Below are 25356 nucleotides of genomic sequence, written 5' to 3'. Positions count from 1 at the left end.
TGTTTATTTTGTCCTTTTCATCTGTCACTGGACTGGATTTCCCAGCTCCTCCTGCCACTTTGGACTGGACCCCTCCTGGCAGCTCTTCTTTGCTTTTCCTCAGCACCACAGAGCCACAGCATTCACTTGTTCAATTCATTTGTCTTGCAAATGGCTCAAAATCTCCTTTTCTAGTTGGAATTTCCTTCCCTTGACATAGAGCTCTGCACAGCTCATCTTTCCCTTGCTCTCTTTCCAGGATAAATATGAATGATTGGTTGTGCCCCCAATACACTTCCCCTGTCTCTGCTCTGTCCAGCAGAATGGGAAATTTCTCCTTACCTCAGTCACTTAACGGGTTTTATTTTTATATTTGGAGAAGAGGGTTGGGATGGAAACACTGTCTATATTTCCCCAGACTGTGTTACCCAGCTGGGAAGTTTGTGTTTACTCCAGACTGAGGCTCCTTTTTGCCGTTTTCACCCCAGTTTTTCTCTTTTCCTCAGAGCTCTGGCCCAAAGCAGTCTGTGTTCAGCAGTGATGCTTGGCACTCTGAGCACACAGGCTGGGCTGCACAGTCCAGCTCATCTCAGAGATGCTGCTAAGAGACAATCCTGATTTTCTGACAGAAATTAAGCCCTCAGCAAACGGACAACCCCCAGGGGTCCACATGAAGGTGGGCTGAATATTGATACCACAGGAAATCTTGGTCTTCACTTTAACTCATGACTTGTGTCTTTCACGTACTTTGCTTGTGGGCATTTAGGCAAGGACAAGAAGATTGCTCAGGAAATTCTCCCTGTTCCTAAAGCAACCAGGCAAAAAAATGTTTTCTGACAGTACTGTAGCAAAGACCTTTACCAGTCTTGACAGAAATGAAAGTGGTAAAACAAACTGTTGCCTCTCCCATAAAAATTTCCTTGGTCCAGCATCACTGGGCAGTAGACAAGCCATCCCTGAGTGCCCTCTGCAGGGGCCCTGCTCTGATCAGGGGTCAGCATTGCCCATCCTGGCTGTGGCACTGCAGGCACCCTCCTGAAGCACACAGGCTCCCTGAGTGTCCCAAACACAGCAGATCCATCAGCCAGCACTGCTCTTTGTGTCAGAGCTGGGTGGGACTGGCATGCCAGCAGATTTACACTCATCTGCTATCTGCATTTAATTCTTCCAGCAGCTGGTGGAGAGGAAGGGAGATGAAAAGAAGTGACAGGTCTGAGTCATGCCTTGATTCGTGTCTGGGGGAGCTGGCTGGCTGAGTGGCCTGAAGAGGCAGTCCAAAAGGTCAGGGCTCAGCAAGCACGATATTCCTGAGGCAATTCCCAACAAGCTATTTACATGTGCCCACCTATTGTGGGAGTGAATTGAGTATCATACTATCCTACTTTTGATCTTGAATTAGAAATTTTTCTGTCTTAGAGTTCCAAGAATTATTTCCTCACAATTGACAGTTGGATTGGATTAAGATGAAAGTTTAATTAATAGTTAGTACTCTTTGTTAAGGCTAACTTTGATATGTCTAAGCTGTTACAAGGAGCTGCAGGCCCACTTAAGAAGAGCTCTAAAAGCAGAACCCACTTCATTCTTTATTGCTGCAATTAAAGAAGCATTCTTGCACATCAAAGCCTTAATGGCAGCTCGTGAGTCTTTCAATATTCCTGGGCACCCTGGCCTGGCATGAAAGCAGCCCCAGAGCAAAACTGGCCACAACAAACAGAGCAGTGCTGAGAAATGTCAAAGGGCTCATTACTCAAACATGCTCGTTTATAACCCAGGCATCTGATTTCCATATTCATACAAAGTTATATATTGTCATATCCCACTGTGCTATTGGAAGTGCCTAACCCAGTAACTACAGATGAATTAATTTATATTACTTCCTTGTTGTGTTTTTAAAGACATTTTTTCCCTTCTCTTATCAATGTATTTTTAGGGACAGAAGCTAGAACATTTAAATGTTTATAGTGTTCAGTTTCTGCCTGGCAAAGGAGTAAACTGTGTGCATTTGGTGTCATTTATATGAAGAATAATGTTGCTTATTTGTATGTTCATGTATTTTTCCCCATAATTAGGATTGTTCCATATGTCCAGGCATTTTAAGTAGTAGATTATGATTTGCAGTGGGATTTTAGTTCAGAAAGGAGTGATCAGGGAGATTTGTTTGAGCAAGCTCTGTACCCAAAGCTTCATATTTCTGTATCTTCTCTGCAGAAATTGGACCCTGTGCAAAATGCACTTGGGGAAATAGACTTTACCAGAGCAGAGTAGAAGAGGTTTCTTAGGTGCAGGGATGGCTTTTTGATGAGGCCATGCAGAAAATGGGTGCACATGGTGTCCCTGGGGGTGTATTCCAAGCCAGGGCACCAAGAGCCCCTGGGATGTGCCCATGATCCCATCAGGGTAGTGCTGCTGAAGGTGAGGGCAAGCTTTGCTTGCCACAGGGAGGCAGGATGGTCAGGCTGGTTCTGGGAGCTGAATGTAACAGGACACTGCATTTGGTCTACATTGAGAGAGAAGTTATAGAGCACAGCAAATTTATACATACAGCCAGCAGGTTTTAAACCATTCAGTAGCAAACCTCAATTTGAGCAGAAATCTCTCCCTCAGGAGCAGAGCAGAAGACAAAGCAACCAAACTAAAAATCAAGAGATCAATACTGAAAGCAAAACGTAGTGGCAAAGATGTCTCTCCAGAGCAAAGACAGGTAATTGCATAACTGTTCCAAGGGGAAGAGAAAAGGTCAGCAGGCAGAAGACAGGCTGGTGCATGGAAAGCTCCTGCCTGGCTGGGGACAGCTTTTCACAGTGCATCGAAGGAAAAGTGAGGAAAATGAGGATGCAGAAGTGACTAAGAAAATGCCAAACTGCCTGAGAAGGCCTGGGTAAGACTGCCCCAAAATGGCACAAAGTGTCATGGGGAGAGACATCCTCCAAACTGAGGGACATGTGAGGCAGCACCAAACCCAGCAGAGTGTGGCTCTGAACAATGTGGAATTTCACAATGAAGTTGTAGCAGATGGCAGAAGAGGGAGTCCAGGCCAGGACTTGGCAGAAAGAGGGAAAATGCTAGCCATCAGCCTGTCTGGAGAGCAGCAGGAGGGAGGAGATAGATGAGCAACCTGGAGGACGAGCAGGACACTGAGCAGAGAGAAAGCAGAGAGCAGGGAGGGCTGGTGCAGTGGAAGGCTGCTTTGGAGACCACAATAAGATAAAAGTACAGAGCTGCAGCTGGCTGGTATCAAAGACCACTCTCACAGGTCTACATGAACTCTCTGACCTCAGCAAAGGGGCAAAATGAGAGAGCAATTCTTCAAAGGGAAAATGTTATGAATCTTCTGGGAGCTTAAATGGGAATGAAGCTACAGGAGGGAGAAGTTCAGCAGCATCATACAGACTGCTCAGCTTGGGAGCTGTATTTCCAGCTTCACAGCTGGTCATGAATATTTCCTCTTTCCAACCCCTTCCTTGACTGGGTTTTGGATGGGGAAAAGTCCTTTCTATTCTCAGTATCCTGCAACATCTCAGGTAGGGAACACTCTACCTCTCCACTTGACCTCTGAGGTTGTGTGCATCTTTGAAGAGACTTTCCTTTCCTCCACCATGGGCTCTACTGATGGTACCCAAACCATCCAGGTTTCACAGACCCCTGGAATTTTTATGTGTTAATACAACACCCTTAACAGAGACTGCAGGATTGGATACTGATAGAGACACTCAGTTGAAATAGCTCTGCCAAATGGGAATTGTTTGACTTTAGGTAGAATGTATTGATTTAAACCTGTGCTCAGTCTTTAAATAGGCCTCACACTCTTGATTCAGATGTCTGATCAAAGAAAAAATGATAAAAAATATTTTTAAAATGCAGATATTGCCTGAGACCCTCCTGAAGTCACCCTTAACCCCATGAAATGCAGTCAGACCAGCAGAGCTCAGTCTGGCAGTGTCCCCATGTCTCTGCTGGATTCCAGCACTGAGGATGTGTGAATCCAGTGGAAGCTGCTGCCAGCCTGTTGCTTTAAGACACAAAATGAACCAACGCGGACACTGGAATCTCTAAGGTAAAAAGAAGGGAAGTTTAATTCCTGACTCCAGCATTTATAGATTTTCAAAAGTGACAGTGGATTGGAGGATGACAGTGCCACCTCTCCAATGACACTGGACAAACCAACAGTCCATCAAATTTCTCTTCCTCCAGAAAAGAATGCAAAACAATTAATTATTTACATAAAGTCTGTGAGAAAGTTTGTTACAAGAATATAAACATCAGAAGGCTTAGAAAAACTCAAAAAACCAAAGCAACACCAGCCCTGCCTGGGGGCTGTGGGGTGGGCAGGGTGTGTGTGGTAGGACCACTGCCTGCATGGGGACAGCATGTCCTTGGCTCTTATTGAAGCTCTGAGTTGATCCCAAGCAAATCATGGACATTAAAATCCTCAGATGGGGCCATTTCTGTAGTAACAGCTAAATTATAGCCCATGCACGGCAGGAAACCAAATTAGGGCTCCGTGTGCAGTATTTACTTGGGCAATTTCACTTAACCTTGCCGTCTTTTAATTGCTTTTATGTCTTGATTTAGTAATTTCTGATTTTTTTTAATAGTTCCATTTATTGAGAAACACCACAAGAGACGTGAGCTGAGTAATTTTCTGTTTCTGCTGTTTCACACTGTAATAGCAACAGAATCATCTGTAGGCAAATTCTTTAAGCAATAAATATCTGTCTCTGGTTTGGATGTTTATTATTTTTGTAGCAGTTTATTTGCAGGATAGAGTACCACCTTCACAAGAAATGGAACTGATTTGCAGTCAAAGTAGTGCTTTTGGTTACCTCTAGATTTTGTAAGAAAAGAGACAAAACATAAAGTAATAATGCAGGAAACATGTAAAATGGTAATTTATCAAGTTAAAGATCTCATTTTGATTGGAGAGAGAAATGAATAAAAATTGCAAAAAGCAATATACTTCTAATGAAATATAGTTCAGAGGAAAAATTACCCTATATTCCAGGCTGTTAGTGTCATGGAACAGATAATTGAATTCCTTGCTTTCTTGTCAGTGCAGCAATATGTAACTCTGCTCAGATTCTCAGGTAATCCACAGTTTTTATGCTGATCTTCATAATTTGTTCTTTGAAACTGTTCTAATTACCACTTCTTCTGTTCTTACAAAGTCTTCATAAAAAGACTTGGACTCGCATGCCACAGGTAATGGAGCACAAAACCAAAACTCACTCAGAAGATGATGCAGGTTTGTGCTTTATTTCCATGCAACACTTTTTGAGAAAAGTAGAAAAGTTTATTTTGAAAGAAATGGAGCCACTTGGTACCTCATGAAGGGGAAGGCACAGAGCAAAGCTCACACATACTCATCCTTCACTGTGGTGAATGGTCTGGGCCTTTTTGCAAGGTGATTTTGTGGTGGTGGGAGCAAAATCAGTTATCAAAGGCAGTGTTTACCATGCCAAAATTAACTTTTGGATAGCAGGAAAATGAATTAAGGAGTCAGTGATGGCAGCTGCCTGCACCAGTGCCACCCTGCCCCTGTGTACGTGGCAGGCAGGGGAATTGCTCTTGTTCTCTACCATGATTTTCAGGCTTAACAAAATGCAGCACATTCTTCCAAAGGAGGAGGTTGAAAAGGATTTTCAATCACCATCTCAAATTTGGCTTCAAGCTGCCATAAACTGGAATATCCTGATGTAAATTGAGAATAGTCTGCTAAGGAGGCAGTGGCAGTTACACAGTTCTCTCCCATGTCCCCATTTTAAGAATTTTTTCTTGGGTGTTTCTTTTGTTTAATGTTGTCTGTGCAGTTTTCTACAACAGTTTAACTGCTTTATTGGCAATGAGGAAGGACATAAAATCTGTTATTGCAAGTGAGGAAGAAACATATGCTCTATCCTTAATGTGCAGCTGGAAAATACACATGAAAATAATTTTTTAAAAGCCTTTCACATTCAATGGCCTTTTATTTCCCTTCTTTTCTCTATATAGCCCTGAATAGTTGCTGGTGCTGCCATAGCTGGTTAGAGAATGATGCTGATAATGCCAAGATTGTGGGTTTGATCCCCATATGGGCTATTCACTTAAGAGCTGGACTTGTTGGTCCTTGTGGGTCCCTTCCAGCTCAGATTCTGATTCTGTGATTCTGAAAATGCAGCAGTGTGGGGGGGAAGAGATAGGAGGAGCTGCTGAGACTTCTTGGACCTACGGCATGGACAAGCCAGAGGATCATTTCCTGCACGGGGACACCCCTGTGGGGTGTGTAGAAATCAAGGCACTGAACTCATCTGGATCAGTGGGGTATAAAATAAGGATAGTTAGGCATGGGAGCTCCCTAAACCAGCCCCACTACCAAGACCTCTGTCATGTGGAGCTGCCCTTGAAAATTCAAAGCTGTGCAAAGGGCTATTTGCCCAAGAGGCCTTGGCCCTGCAAGGAGCTGAAGTTCTGTGCTGTCTGTGCTTCCCAAACACACTGCAGCTCACTGCCAGCATCACTCCCTGCTTGGCTGCCATTGCTGCCCAGCTTGGTTTAGGGAGGGTGAGACCTGCTGGGCACTTGTAATTTCTGCCCATGAAAATGCCCTTTTCCTCTTTGCTTCCAAATCGTCTCTGGGCCCAGCATCTCATGGGTGCTTGTAGCCAGGTATTTCCCAGCTATTTATCAACAAACTAATGAGGAACACTGAGTCTTCAATGCCCAGACCTGCATGGATTTTCTCACCCTATAATTTGCTCAATATTCAGCAATATCCATCTTACAATTCAACACCAAAGCACTGCACTCCAATATTGTCCAGAAAGAAGCTAATGAGACAGGAATACACCAAACAAGTGGGCTGCAACAGGAAAATGAAGGACTGGCCAGGAGCCAGGGATCCCATTGCCCGGGCAGAGCGCAGGTACAGACTCCTGAGCCAACTCTGCCTTTCCACGGTGCTTTGTTGCCACCCGATGGCCTCACACAAGGTTGCAAGAATGGAGCTGGAAAAGGTGCATTCTTTGAGATGTCTGGCATTTCATTAAAATCACGGAGAGCTTTTGAAAAGAGCTTCTCAGATCAATGTCTTTTCATGCCCTGCTGACACAAGTCTCTGCTTTACAGGTGAAAAAATTGCTTTTTTCCAATATGACAGCCATAATTGCCATATACATAACACCTGTATTTTATCTGTATTTAGAAGGAATTTCTCTTGTCTTTTGCAATTTCCTTCCTCAAGAGGACAAGGTGCCTGGAGGATAATGGTGTTGTCAGGCCTGGGATGGTCACTAAGTGGCAATGCTGTGATGCTTGGTCCATCCAGCCTGATATTCCTCTGTTTGCCAAGATAAGAACTGCATTTACCCCTCACTCTGTCCCTTTTGACCAGAGCAACACATCTGCCTGGTGTGAAATAATCACTGTTCTGTTTCAGGTATGGTGTTGAACCACAGGGATACCCAGCAAGCACCCAGGAAAATCCTGACCACTATTCACACATCTTTTTTTTATTATTTTCCCATTTCTTTTACTATTTCTGGAGCCTACCTTTCTCTGTCTTTTCCCAATCTTTCTCTACTCCAACCCTTTCTCATTTAAATAATTCACCCCTTATTTTCTTTTCCCTAAAGGTCCTGTTTTTTCCTTCATGTATACACAGCTTTTGCATTTTTGACACCCTGACTGGGTGATACTGGAGCTGCACACTGTCAGTGATGCTTCTGGTCTTGCAGAGCTCGCTCCAAGCATTTCTGAAATCTGGCTGTTTCCCACATCACTCCTTCCAAAGCACTGGTGAAAGCCAGGCATCCCTCACAGTGCTGTCTGTAAGTTTTGGTGGCACCAGCACTGTGACAGTCATGTGCACAGATTAGGATGCCACATCCCCTCATGCCCTTTTCAAAGAACATGACCTCACTTCAGGGTTTGCATTTTTTCCCCCTGGTCATTCCAGCTGGCTTAGCCACGTAAGAAGCTCTTACTGAGGTAAAACACTGAGGCTGAAATGATTTGGAGTGAGGGATTGGACTCTCCAGGTGTTGCTCTGGTCAGCTCTGCCTTGGGAGCAGCACTGTGGCTGAAAAAGGGAGCATGGGTCACCCCATGTCTGCTCCTGGGTAAGGGTGTGAAGGACAAGGACAGGAACTGGCAGCTGCCACCTTTACTTGCTTTTGATGTAGATGGATGAAGATGCTACAAAGGGGCTGTCTGTTTTCTGGGCTGCTCTAAAGTGTTTTTTGAATCCACAGCTGGAGAATTTCTTCTGAGGGCATTACAACCACCATCAGGTCACATTGCTCAGCTTCTTCACTGCCCCGCAGGATCAGCTGGGTGGGGTGCTCTGATTCCTTCTGGAAAACAAATGCACTCCCTCAAACACCCTCAGGCTGCTGAGTTAGGCTGCTTGTCCTTTTTCCCACAAAGTGTTCCTCTCATCCTTCCTGCCGCAGCTGCCCAGAGAACCCACAGCCACAGAAGCTGCTAACCTGCATTCTCACTTGAACTGGACATTCTCACATATTCCTGAGGAGCTGTTGATTGATTTCTCCTTAGCAAGATGCTGAGAAGCTCAGAGGGGTAGCAGGGGACGTGGAGCAGTGTTGACAGTGACATAGCTGGTTGGTTCAGGGAGCAGCTGCTCAGGCAGGGTCAGTCCCTGCCTCCCAAGCCATTTTCCCTGAAGCACCAGGAGCATCTTCCCTGACCAGGGGATTTTTAAAAAGCCTTTCACATTCAATGGCCTTTTATTTCCCTTCTTTTCTATATAGCCCTGAATAGTTGCTGGTACTGCCATAGCTGGTTAGAGAATGGTGCCGATAATGCCAAGATTGTGGGTTTGATCCCCATATGGGCCATTCACTTAAGAGCTGGACTTGTTGGTCCTTGTGGGTCCCTTCCAGCTCAGATTCTGATTCTGTGATTCTGAAAATGCAGCAGTGTGGAGGGAAGAGATAGGAGGAGCTGCTGAGGCTTCTTGGACCTATGGCATGGACAAGCCAGAGGATCATTTCCTGCACGGGGACACCCCTGTGGGGTGTGTAGAAATCAAAGCACTGAACTCTTTTTTTCTCTGAATCAATGGGATATAAAAAGGGCAAGGCTTCCTGGCAATCTGCTTTTTCTGCCTGTCCCATGCTCCTGTGAATACCCAGCATGCTAAAAACCAATAAAGCACAATAAAAAAAGTTACCAGTGTGTCTGGCAGGACAGCAGTGGGGCAGCAGGAGTATTGGAAGATTTTACTTATTTTCCAGGTAAGGAAAGGCAGGGTCAAAGCAGCCACAGCAAAGCCAGCAGAGGAGATGAGGGCAGTAACCAGCCACATGGATTTGTCACCTGGAAATGAGAGAGCAGCAAAACTTCTCAGAGACACTGCAGGGAGCAGGCACTCACTGCAGCCAGCCTGAGCCCTGTGTGGCTGCTCCTCCGCCCACCCTGGGGACATCCCTCCCCAGCAAACTCCAGTGCCAGGCTGGGGGGCTGTGCTCCTGACCCTTCCTGTTGTTCCTCTCCCAAGGAACAAACACAGCATGTTTGCAAACCAGGCAGGAGGTTCGGGATGGAAACAAAAGGAAGAGCATTTTTTGGCTTAAGCTTTTTTTTTTTTTTTTGCTTAGACATGGGGTAAATGATAGGTGTTTTAAAAACTTTTATTCTGTTTTTAAATTAAATTATAATATTATTTATATATATTTTTCTATGTATTCTTTATTAGTTTGAATTATTTTTATAATAATAATATTATAATAATATAATAATGTTTATTTTATTTTTTAATTTAAAATAATATTTTATTTTAATATTTTAATTGTTTTAAATTTTATTCTAATTTTTTTTCTATTTTTAAATTTTGTGTGAAGGGTAAGACAATACAGATGGTGTAATTCATGCCATCACAATCAGAAGCCAACTATATCAGAAGCTAACTTAAAAAATTCTCTACAAATTAATTTCCCACAAGCTTTGGGCATGGCAGGGGGCAGGAGGGAGGGCTGGCTCTTACCCTGAGCCCTCACACACTGCGTGGGGCTGAAGCTGCTGCTCCTGTTGATGGCCTGGACGTGTGTCTGAGCCTTCACACAGTACTCAGCTCCTGCCTCCATGGTGTCCAGGTGAACCACGGAGCTCACCTCCTTCAGCACCTTCTGCTGCACCTGCCACAGCCCCACAACACAAAGCATCAGGGCACGGGGCAGGGATCTCCCATCAGAGAGCAGCCCTACCATTGGTGCCTTAAAGAACCTGGAAATACAACAACACACGCTTTGAGATAATATTAGTACAGGAGGTAATACAAAGGTTGGTCTTTATTGGAGGTCTCCAGGGACAGGTATGGAAAATGCCCACAAAAACCCACTCTCCACAGGCTGAATACAGATTTATAAATTTAGTAAATTAGCAACATTGAAAAAAGCATCAATTAAGAGGAGGAGTGGTGATGCAACTCCACCCCCCGTCCCCCAAGTTCAGGCCCCTTCTAAATCCTCCCTCCCACAGGTGGAACTGAAGTTTCTTGGTGAAAATGTGTCTCCAAGAGCTGTTTTTGGCCTTGGTTCCCAGGGAAAACCAAGGTAGGATGGAGGCTTTGGAACATATTTTGTCTTATGCCTCAGGGCAGGGAAAAACACTGGGAAAACCAGCTAGGAATGCAAAAACAGGCTACAGAGCTCCAAAAATTTGTGTAAAGGATACAGAGACATAGAAAAGGGAAAATGAAAAGATCTGGCATCACCATGATGCTTGTCCAGCGAGGAAAGGAGGGAGCAGCAGGGCACGTCTGAGCCTGTGTGAGCAGGACAAAAGGAGGATGAAAGCAGCCAACACAAAGCACAGTGGGGTGCAGAATGAGCCCACACACCTCGGGAAGGGCAGGAGGGGTGGAAGGAAGGAGCTGTAAGCCAAAGAATCATAATGATGATGCTGGGCCACAACCCTAGATCAGAGCCTGGTACCCTGCTAGGAGGGGATGTCTGAAGCCTCGACTGATCTGGGCTTTTTCTGGGCGTGATGGATGCCAAAACCATCACCATGCTGTGACAGGAGTGTGAGAGCTGTGCCAGAGAGCTCAGAGAGGGAATGGACCAGCTAGTGAGGGGTCAGTGAGTTTGGTGTGTGCCACACTGCAGCAAATGGAAAGGGCGTGTGAGCAGCAGTGCAGCAGGCACAGGGCCTGCACGGCCTCCCTGGCAGGCAGCAGGCTGAGACAGGGAAGGCAGAGTCATGGTGACTGCACCTTGGAAGCCCCTCTCCCCTCCTTCGGACCCTTGCTTATCTCTCTGTAAGACTATAGCTCACTTTCCTTTGACCCTTACTATTGGACAATTCCTAAAACTCCTGTACCCTATGTAAAGAGCTACTTTTGCCCAGTTTGTCAGAAGAGCTGTCCCTGAGTCCTTTGCAGAAGATCAATAAAGGACACCTCTGTGGAACCTCACACAGCCTTCTCCTCTCTCTCCCTGCGTCTGCCAAAGGCACTCGGCAGGCCGAGAGCTGAATTCACAAAGAGCTGATGATCACTAAAGAGCTGATCTCACTTACGAGCAGAGCTTGCTAAGGTTGCCTGTGGCTGGGAGCTGCCTGGAGCCCGGACAGGCTGTGCTGAACAGGACTGAGCTATCTGGACCCATGGCAGCCCACAGGGGACACCCCAAAACCAGGCCGAGGAGAGCCCTATGCAGCAGTACATTCTTTTATTGCCACAAATAGGTCTGCATTCATTGCTAGCAAAATGAACTTGCTGTTTCCAGTGTCCCCAGCCATGAGAGGATGGCTAACAGCTCCCCAGCTGCTCCTCTTGCTGTGCTGCAGATGCAAACCTGTTCTCACAGAAGGCCTGATCAGCCTCCAGCTCCACACATATGGGAAACTCCTACAGGCCAGGAGGGCTCCCCTGGCAGGGCAAGTCCTTCCCACCATCAAAATAGCCTTCTCCACAGATGCATGATATGGAGAGCCATTAGTTTGAAAAGATTTCAAGGACAAAATCAGGTCTATAACTACCTGGGGTGATCTCTCGCAAAAACATCAAATAAGACATGTCAAATGTAAAAATAATTTAAAAAAAATTATAAGAGTCCCAGCATAGGACTTGTATTGACAGCAAAATTAATGTTTGCAACAGTCCAGTTGGTAGAAAGTATTCTGAAATTTAGAATTAATGTTGAGGTCATTAAGATCACATGCTGAAGAAGATTTAATATTTTATTAATAAAACACAACCTATAGATAAAACCTATTGCTTGTTTTTAAGGTGTCAGAAAGCCCATGGACAAGGTTGATCTCATATAGCTGGATCTTACAGTGGGCAGTCCTGCTCCTGATGCCTCTTTTTAGGCTAAAGACTTTTGTATGAGTAAATTGCTAATTGAGAGTGGCAGGAAGTCATGGTGGGGACTTGGTATTAGCAGAGGTGATCAGGAAGAATAATGAAAACTGATACTTGTTAGTGGTACTAAAAACCCACTTCACAATAGCAAAGATGACAGACAACTGTGAAGAACACAGGATCTGGTAATAAAGCAACAAATGCAATTCAACCCCAAAAAATGTGGAATTTTGCTCATGAGAATTTTTCTCCTACATTTTCACAGCATCCTCCCTCAGAAACAGGAGCCTAGGGTTCAAGTTCCATGGGATTGTCAGCTCTGTGGTAGTCACATCAACAATTGCTGGAGAGACAAGGGAGTGGGAAGACTTGTTTTGTTTCATGGTGCTAACACAGAGTGTTCCTGCACCTTGGACTCTGCAGATTTCTCCCTGCCCACCCTGGTAAAGACAAAAATAGCTGTGAGGGCTTCCACAGGGAACAGCTCAGTAGTCTGGGAGTCCTTGGATGAAAAAAGATACAGAATATGAAACTAATAGAGTGGTAGGGAAAGTGAATGGGGAATAATTGTTTTCTCTCTCATCCCCAAATCAAGGTTGAGACTGCACAGGAGTTAAGGTGCAGAATTGCTCATTGCAGGAAGCTGTACAAATAGAAGTTTACACAGATTGAAAGCAAGAACAGATAAATTAATGGAACAAAAATCCATCAAGGACTACTAAAGCTGCAATTTCTTGCTCAGAAAACTGAGAATAGTTTGTCAGCACCTCAGTGTGACACCTTAATCCCAGTCCGAGTAAAGCAGATGAAGTTCAGAGGGAGAAGTCAGCACAAACGCCTTTGGTTCCTGACTTCTGGCTTCTAGCTGTAGTTGAGGTATGTGAGGGGATTCCTTTTCCCAGAGAAGGAGATGTGGAAAGAACAGACAAACTTCTCTATGAGGAGCCCACAGCAACCCCCTGGTGTGTGCAGGGTAAGACAGCACCAATCCACTCCAGGCAGGTCCTTCAGCCCCACAGCAGGAGCTGGGACTGGCAAACAGGCTCAGTGTGCATCCCTCAGGGCACTCTTAGTTATTTCCTACAACCTGATGGTAAAACTCACCCTGCTCTCCTGGCCCTTCCTCCAGTAGAGCACCCGGAACTGGAAGGAGGGTCCCATGTCTGCCAGCTCCACCAGCAAATGGTGCCCGTCTGCCACGGCCCTCAGCAGGGGTGGGGTCAGGGAAGCTGCCAACACAGAGACCACCATTACCACCCAGAGACAGCCCTGAAATCCCCCCTTCTGTCCAGACAGGAGGGGAAGAGAGGCTGCCGTCATCACTGGAATAACATCAGTCTGCAAGAATAGCTTCAGCGGGGCAGGAACCTCTCTGCTCTTCCTCCCTGTGTGTCCAAATACAGGAGCAGACTTTCAGCAGGAGAAGGACCATGGCTGTCATTGCAAATGCGAATTTGGCAACAGCTGAGCTGCACAGAACTTGAAAGGCTTTGAATTTTCTCCTCCAGCAGTGGAGGAGCTGCTTGGCCTGAGGGTGCCACGAGAACAACTGCAGCAGAACCAGCGGGGCCACAGAAGCTGGGACAACAGATCAGGTCAGCTCTTGTGCTCCTGGGCAAGATCAGCTCTGCCACACAGAAGAGGAGCTGGAAAACCACTGCTTTTCATGGGAATTTTGGCAGTTATTCAAAGATGAAGGAAAAACATTACGAGCCTCAGGGTAATTCACATGAATCCTGATTTTCTTTTAGTATCTGCATGGTTTTAGACAGACTTGGGCTGATGATCTGCTGTGACTTCAGGTATTGCAAATGTATGCAAGTAAATCTTTAGGCGATTTGCTTCCTGCTTACTTTGATATTCAAATCTTGGTTTTGTCTGGGGTTCTGCTGTGAGGAATATGAGTGAAATAATGAGAATCAATCGAGCATAGATGAAACTGTGCACTGTACATTTATGAACATTTATGAACTGGGAAGTTCAAGGCAGTGCAGAGATCATGTTTGCACTATTTATCTGTGCCATTATTCACACTTATCTATGCCAATTTTTACCACTCTGCTGTAGCTGAAACATGTTTCAACTTCTTTGCTTTCAAGAAAACAAGGAGAGTGATGCATGGTGCCATATAGAAGAGGTGTTCTTAATAGAATTTGCTCTTACATCCAGTGAATTGCCACTAATACTGAGCAATATGAAAACATAAAATCCAAGCATGTACATGATGTGCCAAAAATGGGAGGCCTGGAAATCTACTTTGTACTTCTAAATGAAAAGCTGAAAAAAATAAAAAAGGTGAAAATCTCCTTAGCACCACATCTCAAAATTAAAAACAAAAAAAAAACCAAAAAAAAAAACCCTGTTATCATTTGGTGGTTAAAAGCAAATACTGTGCTAATGTATTAACAAAAGGACATTGCAAGTTGCCGCTGCCAAACAAACAGGAGCATTTTTATCTAGCTCTGTGCTGACACACTGGATACCAACTAACTCGTTGAATGTTGAGAAATGAAGGAAGACTGACTAAATTGTTTGCTTTAGGAAGATTTTTTCAGGAAGAGTGACTAAATGGTTTGCTTTAGGAAGATCTTTTCAAAGTGTTTTCCATGAGTTATCCTGCTCGGTGTGCTTCTGCCCCTGTGCCTTTGGCCCTGGGGCTGTGCAGTCTGGAGGAGCTCTGGGCTGTGCTGCTGCCCTGGCTGCCTGGACAGAACCTGTGGGCTGGGTTTGAATCCCCTAGCTCCTCTCAGACTCAGTGCCAGGCTTCCTAAGAGGTGTGACAGCAGAGCAGGAAAGTGCACAAAGACAAGAAATTGCAGTGCCTTTTCTTTCTGTTTTAAACATCTGTCACATTCACACTGAATCCCAATGCAAGCTGTAGCCTGTGAACTCTGAACACAGCTCAGTCTGAAGGCTGCTTTGGGGTCCCTAAGACACAGGACCAATCTGCCAAATATTTCACTGAACCCTGAGAAGCTGCTGCTTTTGTTCCTGTCAGTCTCAGAGATGTCCTTCTCCTGTCTCTGCCTGACAGTGTGGTCTGTGCCTCTGTCTGTGTCTCCACAGCTGCTGGAAAAGGGAAGGATTTTTTATCTAAAGCACTCTCTAGACTATGCTACCACACAAAGAGACACAGTCACCAGCTTAGGTGGCACTTCTGATGGTGCTGCTTTGACCAAGACCTCTGTGTGAGTGAGGACTGCTCCATCATGAAGTAGTGAATAACTTCCAAAGTTGGATGAATTTTTAATATTGGGTCAATTCTGGTTTAGGACAGACAATTTCTTGCCTGGCTGAAGCTGATGAATGCTGCCCATCCCAGACTGAGAGCTGCAGTCTTAACAGTGACCTCAGCAGATCTTTCCCACCACAGTTTTTGTTGACTACATGGCAGAGAACAGAGGAAATTATTCCAGAGAAACATTATGCTCATTTAATCCTTGGGTTGAGCTGGGCCTCAGGCTTTGCAGGACTTGGAAGGATGTGGAGAAAACATCCTGCATTGCTAGAAGGAAATTAATGCTGTGGGTTCCAGTTTTCTCTCCTCTTTTGAGGTCACCTGATAGATGGGAAGAGGGAACCATGGAGTGGGATTTTCAGGACAGTACAAGGCACATAGAGCAAGAGCATGACAGGGCTGTTTTCTAGAGTAAAAGCTCCCTTAGGATCAGGTTCTGGACCTCTCAGAGGTGACTACCTGGCTTGGATTAAACGACAGCAAGCCTGGTTGAACAGAAACCTTTAAATTTAAGGATAAGAATGACCAGCCTGTAAAAGGAAGTTCCTGGAGTCATCTTGCTTATCTTTGAAACCCTTGAAATTCAAGCCCAGATGATTATGGCTCTGCCTCAGGATGAACTCATGCCCAAGAACTTTGTCTGAGAAGGAAACCCCCCAACCCAGGATGAGAGCAGCTGAGAAGCAGGGTGTGCTCTGTGCATATCTGTGCTCTGCCTGCCACGCACTGGGCACAAACAGGCACCTGAGACCACCCCAACACCCAGCTCTGAGGGTGCAGCCCAGGAGATGTCATTGAAGCCCGGACGCACTCATGGCGCGGTTGAAGAAGCCTTTCGTGGTGCCCCACTGTGACCTGGTGGCACCAAGCTCTGCCCTGACACGCAGCTTGTAGGCCACGGTGGCTGAGATGTCCTCGGTGAGGTTGCACACGGTGGCTGTGGTGAGGGAGCACTCCGAGATGGGAATCCAGCTCCCGTTGGCGTATTCCCGCTCGTATTCCCTGAGGAGGAGAGGAAGCAACAGGCAGCAGTCTGACACGAGCTCTATCCATGCAGCCAAGGATGCTGGTGGGCTCTTTCCAGGTAAAACCTGCACTGGGATGCACTGGGGACAGGTGTTTGGAAGCAGTGTGGGTGTGTTTTGGATCTTAGCTGGAGAAAACCACCCCGAGCGGGTTCGTGAGCCAAATGCGGCGTTGTGGGAGGTGGGGACAGCCCACACAGTGTTGATGCAGCAAGCCCTGCCCACTCATCTGACTTGATCACTCCCAGTCCCAAAGCCATATTGTAATAAAAGTCAGAGCTCAAGATGTACCAGAAACCTCCTGTGGTGTCAAATGTTTAAAATGTTTACAAGAAATAAAGCTCAATGTTTTCGCCTTCCTCTTCTAAACAAAATGTTGCAAATCTTCTTAATTTTTGAATTCTTGGATAGAGGCAGATTTCTTATATGGAATTGATCACACCTTGGATTACTCCAGCATCCATTAACCTGCAAACTGTCCCAGAATTGGAACGAAAGGAATTTTTCTTTTCTCATTAACAGTGCTAAACTTCTCTTAGGCTTGTGAACTGAATATGATCAAGACACCCAACAATTTAGAACCTAAAGTTGACATAAACAATGTTCAAAAAGCAAAAAGAATAAAAAAAATTTGAGTAGTTACCCTTGAAACTCAACTGAGTATCTCACAGTTGCTCCCTGGACGATCACAGGACTCCAAGTTAAGAAGTGTTTCATGTTGGTTGAAAGAATGGAGATACTCTGAGGTGCTGGCAACAAAGCATCTCCTCCTAAAATTCCCAGTAAAAGAAAGGAAAAAAAAAAAAAAAAGAGTTTACTGCAGCGGGGGGGGAAGGAGCTTAGAAGAATAGTGCAAAACAGTGTTTTGCATTAGAGAAGCACATGCCACTTTTCACTACAGTCACTTCAGTGTTTGAAGTATATTACAGAGAAGAAGAAAGGATGGAGCAGCTCAGCTAAAAGTGCTCCTTTGCCTTATTTCAGTTTTTCATTGTATCACTGAAACAGTTTGACCAAGACCTCTGTGTGAGTGAGGACTGCTTCCTGATGAAGTAGTGAATAGCTTCCAAAATTGGATGCATTTTTAATATTGGGTCAGTTCTGGTTTAGGACAGACAATTTCTTGCCTGGCTGAAGCTGATGAATGCTGCCCATCCCAGGCTGAGAGCTGCAGTCTATTGCAGTCTAACAGTGACCTCAGCAGATCTTTCCCACCACAGTTTTTGTGATGGGAGGAAAAGGCCAAGCCCTCCATTTGGGTTTAATGGAGCCAAAAACCAGACTTGGCTCTGTTGCACTCCATAAACTGTTCCAAGGAGGCCGTGGTTCCAAATGTGCTGTTCCTTTCCAGGCTGGATTTGCTGCTGAGGGAGATCCCAGCTCTGGGACAGCTCCTTCAACAGGATTCTGACAATGGAGGGTCCTGTATGCTGTGATCAAAGTTCATTAACAGAATAAGCTTATTCCATGCTCTATAACAGGAATTATTACTTTCCTCTGAGGTTTCCACAGCATTACTAAGGGATGGTGGTTGATTTTACCCTGGGGTATTTTCATATAAGATCCTTGGCAATGTTTGGAGCACAGGAGGCAGGATGCCCCACGGACTACACTGTGGGAACTTTTCAGACTTATCTTCTGCTGCTTTCCAGTCCCAGGAAAATCCCATTCTCTCTGCTCAGCAGGGAATGGTTCCCAAAGAACCACTGGGAGGGCGGAATGGATGGACTGGTTTCTATCAGCTCACTGGTGAGCACTCTCCCCAAAACAAGGTAACTGTGCTATCACAGTGTGTTACTTAAACATTATTTTTTGATTAAATTTATTTCACTTAACCAGGTTTGTCATCCAATAGTCTTTACCTGCCTCTAAAAAGGGTGTTTTCTTCTGAGCCATGTTTACAAAGTTATCCAGCAAATTGTCAGTTTTTCTACCCAGGATCAAAACCAGGCTGACAAGTCCATGAGCAATGTTTTTAAATGACTGGAACAATAGCTGTCTAATTTCCTGTATCATATCTTTATAAAATTACTAATGATGTGGGCAATCATTATGCCAACTCTCTTATGATTCTTTGGCACAAGTCATACATTATTGACACAATACTCAGCTGCTCTTTGAAATAAAATTCAGGTTTCTCTGGGATGAGAAATTTTCTTCCTTGTCCTTTAGACAATGGAATGGTCACTCTCTGCCAGATCCACAGTTCTGGTGGGCTCAGGCTCCATAGGCTGAGAGCACTGTAGTCAAAGTACTTCCAGTCTTTAAAAAATGAAAAAAGCAAAGTTTTTAGTGACCTTCACACTGCAGCAGAATCACAGTCTGAATCACATGTGTGAACAACATGAACTAGGTTGGAAAGCAAAGCATAACCACCCATTTGGTCTCTTGTGCACTCCATGCTTCTCCATGCTTCTTGGTTAATCAGCAGATGAGGGAGGGATGGCCCCAGATGTCTTGCTACTTTTTTCTTGCACTTGGTTCCCATGTTAGTTTTGGGATTTGGCATACTTGAGGGTGTGAATTCCATACCAGATTTCCTTTCCATGAACAAGCATTGGTTCTCCCCAGGACTCAGAGACACAATGAAGCTCAGGTCTGAGCAGGGGTGAACTGCACTGAAGGTTTTCCTATTTTTCAAGTCTTGACTTTAGGACATTTTTGATATAAATTTTTTTGCATTCAATAGTGCTAAACCCTATATTATTAAACTGTCTAGAAACCTATTTTAAAAGCAGAGAGTTCTGGATTGGACTATCAGTCTTGTAATGGCCCAAGGGTTATTTCCTGCCGGCTGAGACCGATCTTCATTTCCTGGCTATGCTTGGCTTAGTGCACTTTTTTCTTGTCAAAACGAGTACGTCTTCTACTGGCACAGTGGCTGCCACCTCACTTCAGCTGAACCACAAAAGTTCATATAGAAATTAGGAAAATTCAGAATTATGAAAATACAGAAATTATGAAAAGTTCATACAGAAATTCTTTCCTGCTTTCATTAGGAGAAGCTCTGTACCCAATGGCAAGGTACATGCCTCTATAAAAGCAGTTCTCTGGTTTAAGTTCCTGTTTGGCCTCAGATGCTGAAAGTTGCAGTTTGGAGGGAGTTCATGCTTTTCCAGAGTACTTTTGACCTGGACATAATCCTGTGTCATAGCCACACAAATTATATTCATGGTTTCTCCCACCCATCTGTTGCAACAGCCCAAAAAGCAATTGTAACAAACACAAATTTAACAGTGGGAGGAAAGACAATCCTAGGTTATATAAACAGCACTGAGTACAAAGAATAAAGTGTTTTGTTTGAATGCTGAAATAATCCAGCAGCTCTAGCTTGTTCATTTTGAAGGAAAAGGAAACAATAATCATCCAAAGCAGGAGACAACTGGACAGAGACCCAGAGGGCTGAGAGCCCAGAGCTGCCACATTCCCATCTGGTTTTGGATCCACCAGCAGCCTCACAGGAAAAGCCAAACTACGCATTCAAGCCAGGGTATTGACTCTCACCCTAATGCCTCCAGTCATGCCAAAGAAATGATATTTTCTCTGTAAATAGCATTTTTGTCTCCTACCCTATCAGCAGTATATTCTATTTAATTTGTTACACAAAGAATACATTTCCATTTAGAGTGGTGATGGCCCTTTTAATTTAGTGGTTTTATTCGCTTTGCGTTAGAGAATTACAATTAAAAAACCATGGTCAAACCATAGCACGTTTGTCTGTCTTACATTTTAGTTTAAAATACCTTAAATAAACCTTGATAAAGTTCCATTCCTCTGGGATAGATTTTAATATCCTTGTTGCTCTGTGAATATAGAACAATATAATATTTTCTCATTACTTGCTGTTACTTCATCACTACTATCATGTCTACTTATTGCTAATATTTAAAAATATTAATACAGTTACCTCTTTGTTCATAATATTATCTCTTTTTAGGGGTTCAGCAAACACAAGAAGAAACAGCAACCTCAGACTTGGTGCTGTATAGTATTCAGGAGTGCTTTACCTGGCCTATCTCTTAAAATTTTATATATAAGGCTGAGAAATCCTTCCTGTTGTGGTAATAAGCATTGGCTTTTTAACTTCCAGTCATTGTATTGTTTAACCTTCTTTTGCTAGTCTGGAGAACAACAATACCACCAGCTTTTTGAATCTTGGAGCATGGTCTGACTCTGAGGAAATTTCAGTCAAGGAAAATCTGACAAGAGAATTCTCAACACTGGTAACAATAAAATAATGTCCATAACATCCTGAGAAGAGAAAGGCATTTCTTTGTTAGCTAAATGTTAAAAATGAAAGCCACACATCTCTAAGTCCTGGAAACAGCAGTTTCCACAAGGATAATAAATTATGCTAAAATCTCCTTGGCTAGAACTCCAACCTGCAGGCTCTGGGGCCATCCCTCCCTCATCTGCTGATTAACCAAACTCACAGCGAGAGGCAAGACTCTGCTACATCCCCCTTGGCTTTTTCTGTCCCCAGCATCCAGAACCAAAGCCCAGAGTCCTGGGCTAGACAGTAACACACTGTCTTCTGACCGGGAGCCTGCTCTGCACAGCATCAGGGGCAGCTTAGGGCATTAACATTCCACCAAATAAATGTTCTCTGCTCAGAAAGGAGACTGGGACGTGAATTTCTGTATCTCAGGTCAAGGCCAAGAGAATGGCAGACAGGGTGTAAGTTATCCCACCTTCCCTTTCTACTCTCTGTCACAGTGTGAGGCTGGCAGTCACCACCCACACAGGCAGCAGTGCTCCTGCCTGGAACAGCACTCAGGTAGCCAAGCCTTGAGCAAAAATACAGTAACAACAACTCCACATTTCTTTAAAGAACCATTGTCTAGCTCTGTCATCTTTTAAAATATGGTTGTCATAATCTTCCCTATTGCACAGAATAAACCTTCCCAGCAGAAACCACTTGATGCTGTCACTGGATTCTGTCTGAGCATCTAACAGCTATAAATAGTGAGGCAGCTGTAAAAAGATTTTTTCTGAGGCAGAGGAAAAAAAAGGAACACAAGACAACCAGAATGTTGTCGACAAAACCTAAAATGGCACATTGAGGAAACCTGGACCAGGGAAAACCCAAGCACACTGGCCATGTTTGCTTTGTAGAGAACTGAGATTGCAAACATTGGAATGCAGTCAGGAGATTGAGACCAAGCTCCTCTGACATGGGTCTGGTGTGGAGCATGTACTTGGAGGAGCAGATTACCAGTTGTACAGCCTCCTTCCAGGGTGAAGGAGACCCTCAGGGAAGCAATTTGAGCTATTAATTAGCACTTTATACCCTTCCTCTCTGACCCTGCATCCCCTCCACAGGCAGAGCATCCCTGTGCTCAGTGATCAGTATTGAAAAGAAGAATTGAGAGTTCAGCTTCTCACAGAACAGCAAAAGAACAGAGACAAATACAGCATTACTTAAATTCCTTCAAACTGAAATTTCTCTCTAGACTTCAGAAATAACCTGCAGAACAGGATTTACAGATTGCCTTTTTCATTTGCTTATTGTGATATTCATTTTAGAAAAAGAATTAAAATTCAAGATCACCTGACTTCGTACTCATTAACTTAAGTGCTGCCAAGGCATCTTGAACAAAAGGACAAAAGACTTTGTTACTCACAGCCTCTCTGTCTCCTGATCGGGTCAGTGAAGATCTTTCAGTCATTTACCTGAGAGATTTGGAGCACTCAGAGTGCACAGGAAGAGACAGATGAGCTCTGGTGGCATTTTGCTCAGGTTTTGCCCAGGTTCACACCCTGTTCCACATCTGAGGAGTTTCCCCTGGCAGCCAGGGAGCCTTTTCTGGGCCAGCCATGGTGGGCAGCGAGTGGAGACTGCAGGGCAGTGTGAAACTCCTGCTGCCTGCCTGCAGAGTGCCAAAGAGGCACAAAGACTGTTTGGGAGAGTGCAGCTGCAGGGAGTGCCAGGTAATTGCTGCCAGCAGCCCTGTGCAGGTCTGTGCAGCTCTCGGCTGGATGGGGCAACTCTGCTTCACTCCCTGACAGATTACAGAGGCTGGTAAGGAGGAAAGAGGAGGTGCTGGGTTTTTCCATTCAGCTGTAAGTGCTCACTCTTCTGCTCAGCTGTTGGATTGAGCCCTTTTGTGACCCAGAGATGGGGCAACTGAGAGGTGTTTTAAAAACTTTCCATTTTCAGTCTCATGTGAAGGGTGAGACAATACAGATGCTAAAATTCAGGCCAGCACAATCAGAAGTCAACCATTTCCTAATTACAATACATTATAAATTACAATATACTATAAGTGTTTCTTGGCCTATCAGCTTTAGCCACACCATGCTGTAGATGCCTCAAAGCCAATCATCTAAAATTACCTCTTGTGGGTCCCACTAAAATGCATCTTTCATAGTTCTATTTCTCCAAAGTATCCAGTCTTATTTACAAAACCATCCTTTGAAACTTGTTTCTATTTCCATTTCTCTCTCAATAGTATCTGTCCTATTCCATGGCATTTCTAAGTCAGCATTTCTTATCTCAAGGTCTGCATACAGATGCACACTGTGTGGGCCTTCTGTCAGGCTTTGAGATTTCTCTACAAATCCATTTCCCACATTCAGCCCCAAACTGATAGGTAAGTCCTGGTGCTTCCAAGCAAGGATTCCTCATATTCCTATAGCACGTCTTGTGTCCTTGCACAAAGGACTGGCACCTCTGGGCTGATGGCAGGGACCTGAGTCCTCCAGTTTATTCAAATAGCACTCTTCTGGTGGCTGTGTTGGCTGTGTGCTGAGCAGGAAATTGTGTTTCCAGGTCTGATTTGGTGCAGGCACAGGTATCCTGTGGTTTTCCATCTTCCAGAGTCTGCTGCTTTCCACCTCACCTGGTGTGAAGGCAGGGTTTTCATCTGGCTGCAGCTCTGAGACCTGAGAGCCCAAACCACGCCAGGCTCCAGGGCTGCAGCAGCAGCAGCTCCAGGCTGGGTCCTTCAGAGGCCAAGGGAAAGGCAAAGTTTAGGGGGAAGCTCCTCATGTTCTGCAAAAGCTCATTTAAATGAAATGAAAATCTGACTGTACAGGTAATGTAAGCAAAAGCCAATCCCACCAAATCCCAGCAAATGCTTTTAGATCTGATGAAAGCAAATATTAGAAATCTCCCTTCTAAATTACTTCCTCCTCCTCACCACTTGCCACCTTAGAAGGGGCTTTTAGTTCTTATAAATTTATCTCCTTTCTAAGAGCTTTTAATAGCAAATTCATTATTTCTGTTTTAAGTGGTGAGCAAAAGGGATCTGTCAAGACTTGTTTAGTACATATTTTCCAAGGAAAGAAAGGGTGGGGTTTTTTGATTTATGAAAGAACAAAAATAATATTCCATTAAGCAAATGTCTCCAGATTCTCAGACATGCAGCAGCAGCAAAAACAAAAATCCCTACATTGTCTCCTTCCTTCCATCATCTCCCTTCTTCCTTTCATTTCTTCCTTCCTTTCCTTTCTACCCCCTCTCTTCCCTTTCCTCCTTTCTATCCCTCCTCTCACTTCCCTTCTCCCTCCAGCCCTACCTCTGCTCCTTCCTGCATCCCTCCCAACCTCCCTTCTCTTTCTCCTCTCCATCTTTGGGACAGACTGAGAGGTCCTGAACACTTCCCAAACCTAGGCATGTTTTTCTTCCACGGTAGAAGGATGTTCTCTGAAACACCTTTCAAGTCATCTTTTATCTTCTTGCTCTTCATTATCCCAATCTCCTGTTCCTTTTACCCAGGATGTGTACAGATAACCCAAAGGTGGCTGTTGTGCTGAGTGACTTTGTTATTGTTGGGAAAATCATGAGGTCCAAGAGGAAAACATGTATGTGTTCAATGGTATTAGCAATAGGAAAATGTGCTTTTTGCAGGGAAGCAAAAGAAAGATTTGCAGAAGAAAGGCAAAATTTACTTGTCAGTAGGAAAAAACACCAATTTGTTCTCTTGTTGTACCAAGAAATTATAAATAAGGCAGCTCTGAAGTTTGAACTATTGTTCTGTTAGAGCTGTGTGGCATATCTGCTTCTTCACTAGGTTGTTCTTGTGGTGCCATAAACACGTGGAGGAATTTTGATTAAACATTTTGAATTAAATATTCAGCCATAAGCTGAGGAGAATCTCAAAGCCTGTATGACGTGTCAGAGTTGTGCCTCACACCATTCACTTTATTACTTAAACAGATGCACAGAAGAGAGTTTTCACAGAGTTTGCATGAAATTTACTGGGATCAAGTCCACAGCTGGAAGTTTTGCTTTCCAAAGATTTCTCCCTGTCTGTGAGCAAGTCAGACCTTTCATTTTCAAGGGTGGGGAAGATAAATGCAGGCCCATTTCCTAATTAATCAGTGATTAGAAATGAGAGGGAGAGTGGGTCTGCCACAGGAATGAGGATTGCAGCTGCCCTGGGTTATCAGCAAGGTTCCAAAATGAAAACTGTGATAATACTGCATTATATTTCCTGCCTTAATGTGGTGTGTGTAAAGAAAACTCGAGGTGGAAGCTGAAGGTAGTGCACACACAGGGCTGAGGGGTGCAAAACAGCAGGTTTGGAACAGAAGTGATTATTTAGATTACAGCAGCAATAAAAGTGGCAAAACACCTTCTGACATTTCCCCTTGTTCTGAAGGGCTATATGAAAATACATGGTTTTATAGAGGTAAAATGGACACTTTCAGCTGCACTGTTTTACTTTTAGAGCTGTACCAGTTTTACAGGTATTTTTGAAATTGCTGAAACAAATATTTGTATAACTTTTCCTTATCAATTAAGGTCCCTGTGAAATATTTTAATGTTATTCAGCATGTGTTTCTAAAGATAAAAGATACTAAACATG

General features: G+C 44.3%; 1 protein-coding gene across 1 annotated transcript; it reads right to left on the bottom strand.

Annotated features, from left to right (window-relative positions):
• Positions 1-8180: 8180 nt before the first annotated feature.
• Positions 8181-24234, bottom strand: IL20RB (interleukin 20 receptor subunit beta). Its single transcript, XM_041462210.1, has 8 exons — positions 24155-24234; positions 22219-22413; positions 17187-17324; positions 16330-16520; positions 13385-13509; positions 9959-10109; positions 9146-9291; positions 8181-8306 (listed from the first exon to the last, which is right to left on the bottom strand). The coding sequence occupies exons 1-8, from the start codon at positions 24232-24234 to the stop codon at positions 8181-8183; spliced, it is 1152 nt and encodes a 383-aa protein (XP_041318144.1).
• Between the last annotated feature and the right edge of the window lie 1122 nt (positions 24235-25356).

Source organism: Pyrgilauda ruficollis, unplaced genomic scaffold (assembly GCF_017590135.1).
Source record: "Pyrgilauda ruficollis isolate IOZ18807 unplaced genomic scaffold, ASM1759013v1 scaffold16, whole genome shotgun sequence".
NCBI classification, from domain to species: Eukaryota; Metazoa; Chordata; class Aves; order Passeriformes; family Passeridae; genus Pyrgilauda; species Pyrgilauda ruficollis.
This window is presented reverse-complemented; position numbering and strand designations above follow the sequence as displayed.

What these genes read in the sequence shown, in the direction of transcription:
- IL20RB (XM_041462210.1), bottom strand. Translation starts at nt 24,234, where the DNA reads ATGAAGAGCAAGAAGATAAAAGATGACTTGAAAGGTGTTTCAGAGAAC. An exon ending in CTGAGTGCTCCAAATCTCTC is followed by an intron (nt 17,325 to 22,218) that starts AGGTAAATGACT and finishes CTTTCTTTTACT; the next exon opens with GGGAATTTTAGGAGGAGATG. An exon ending in TACTCAGTTGAGTTTCAAGG is followed by an intron (nt 16,521 to 17,186) that starts GTAACTACTCAA and finishes TCTCCTCCTCAG; the next exon opens with GGAATACGAGCGGGAATACG.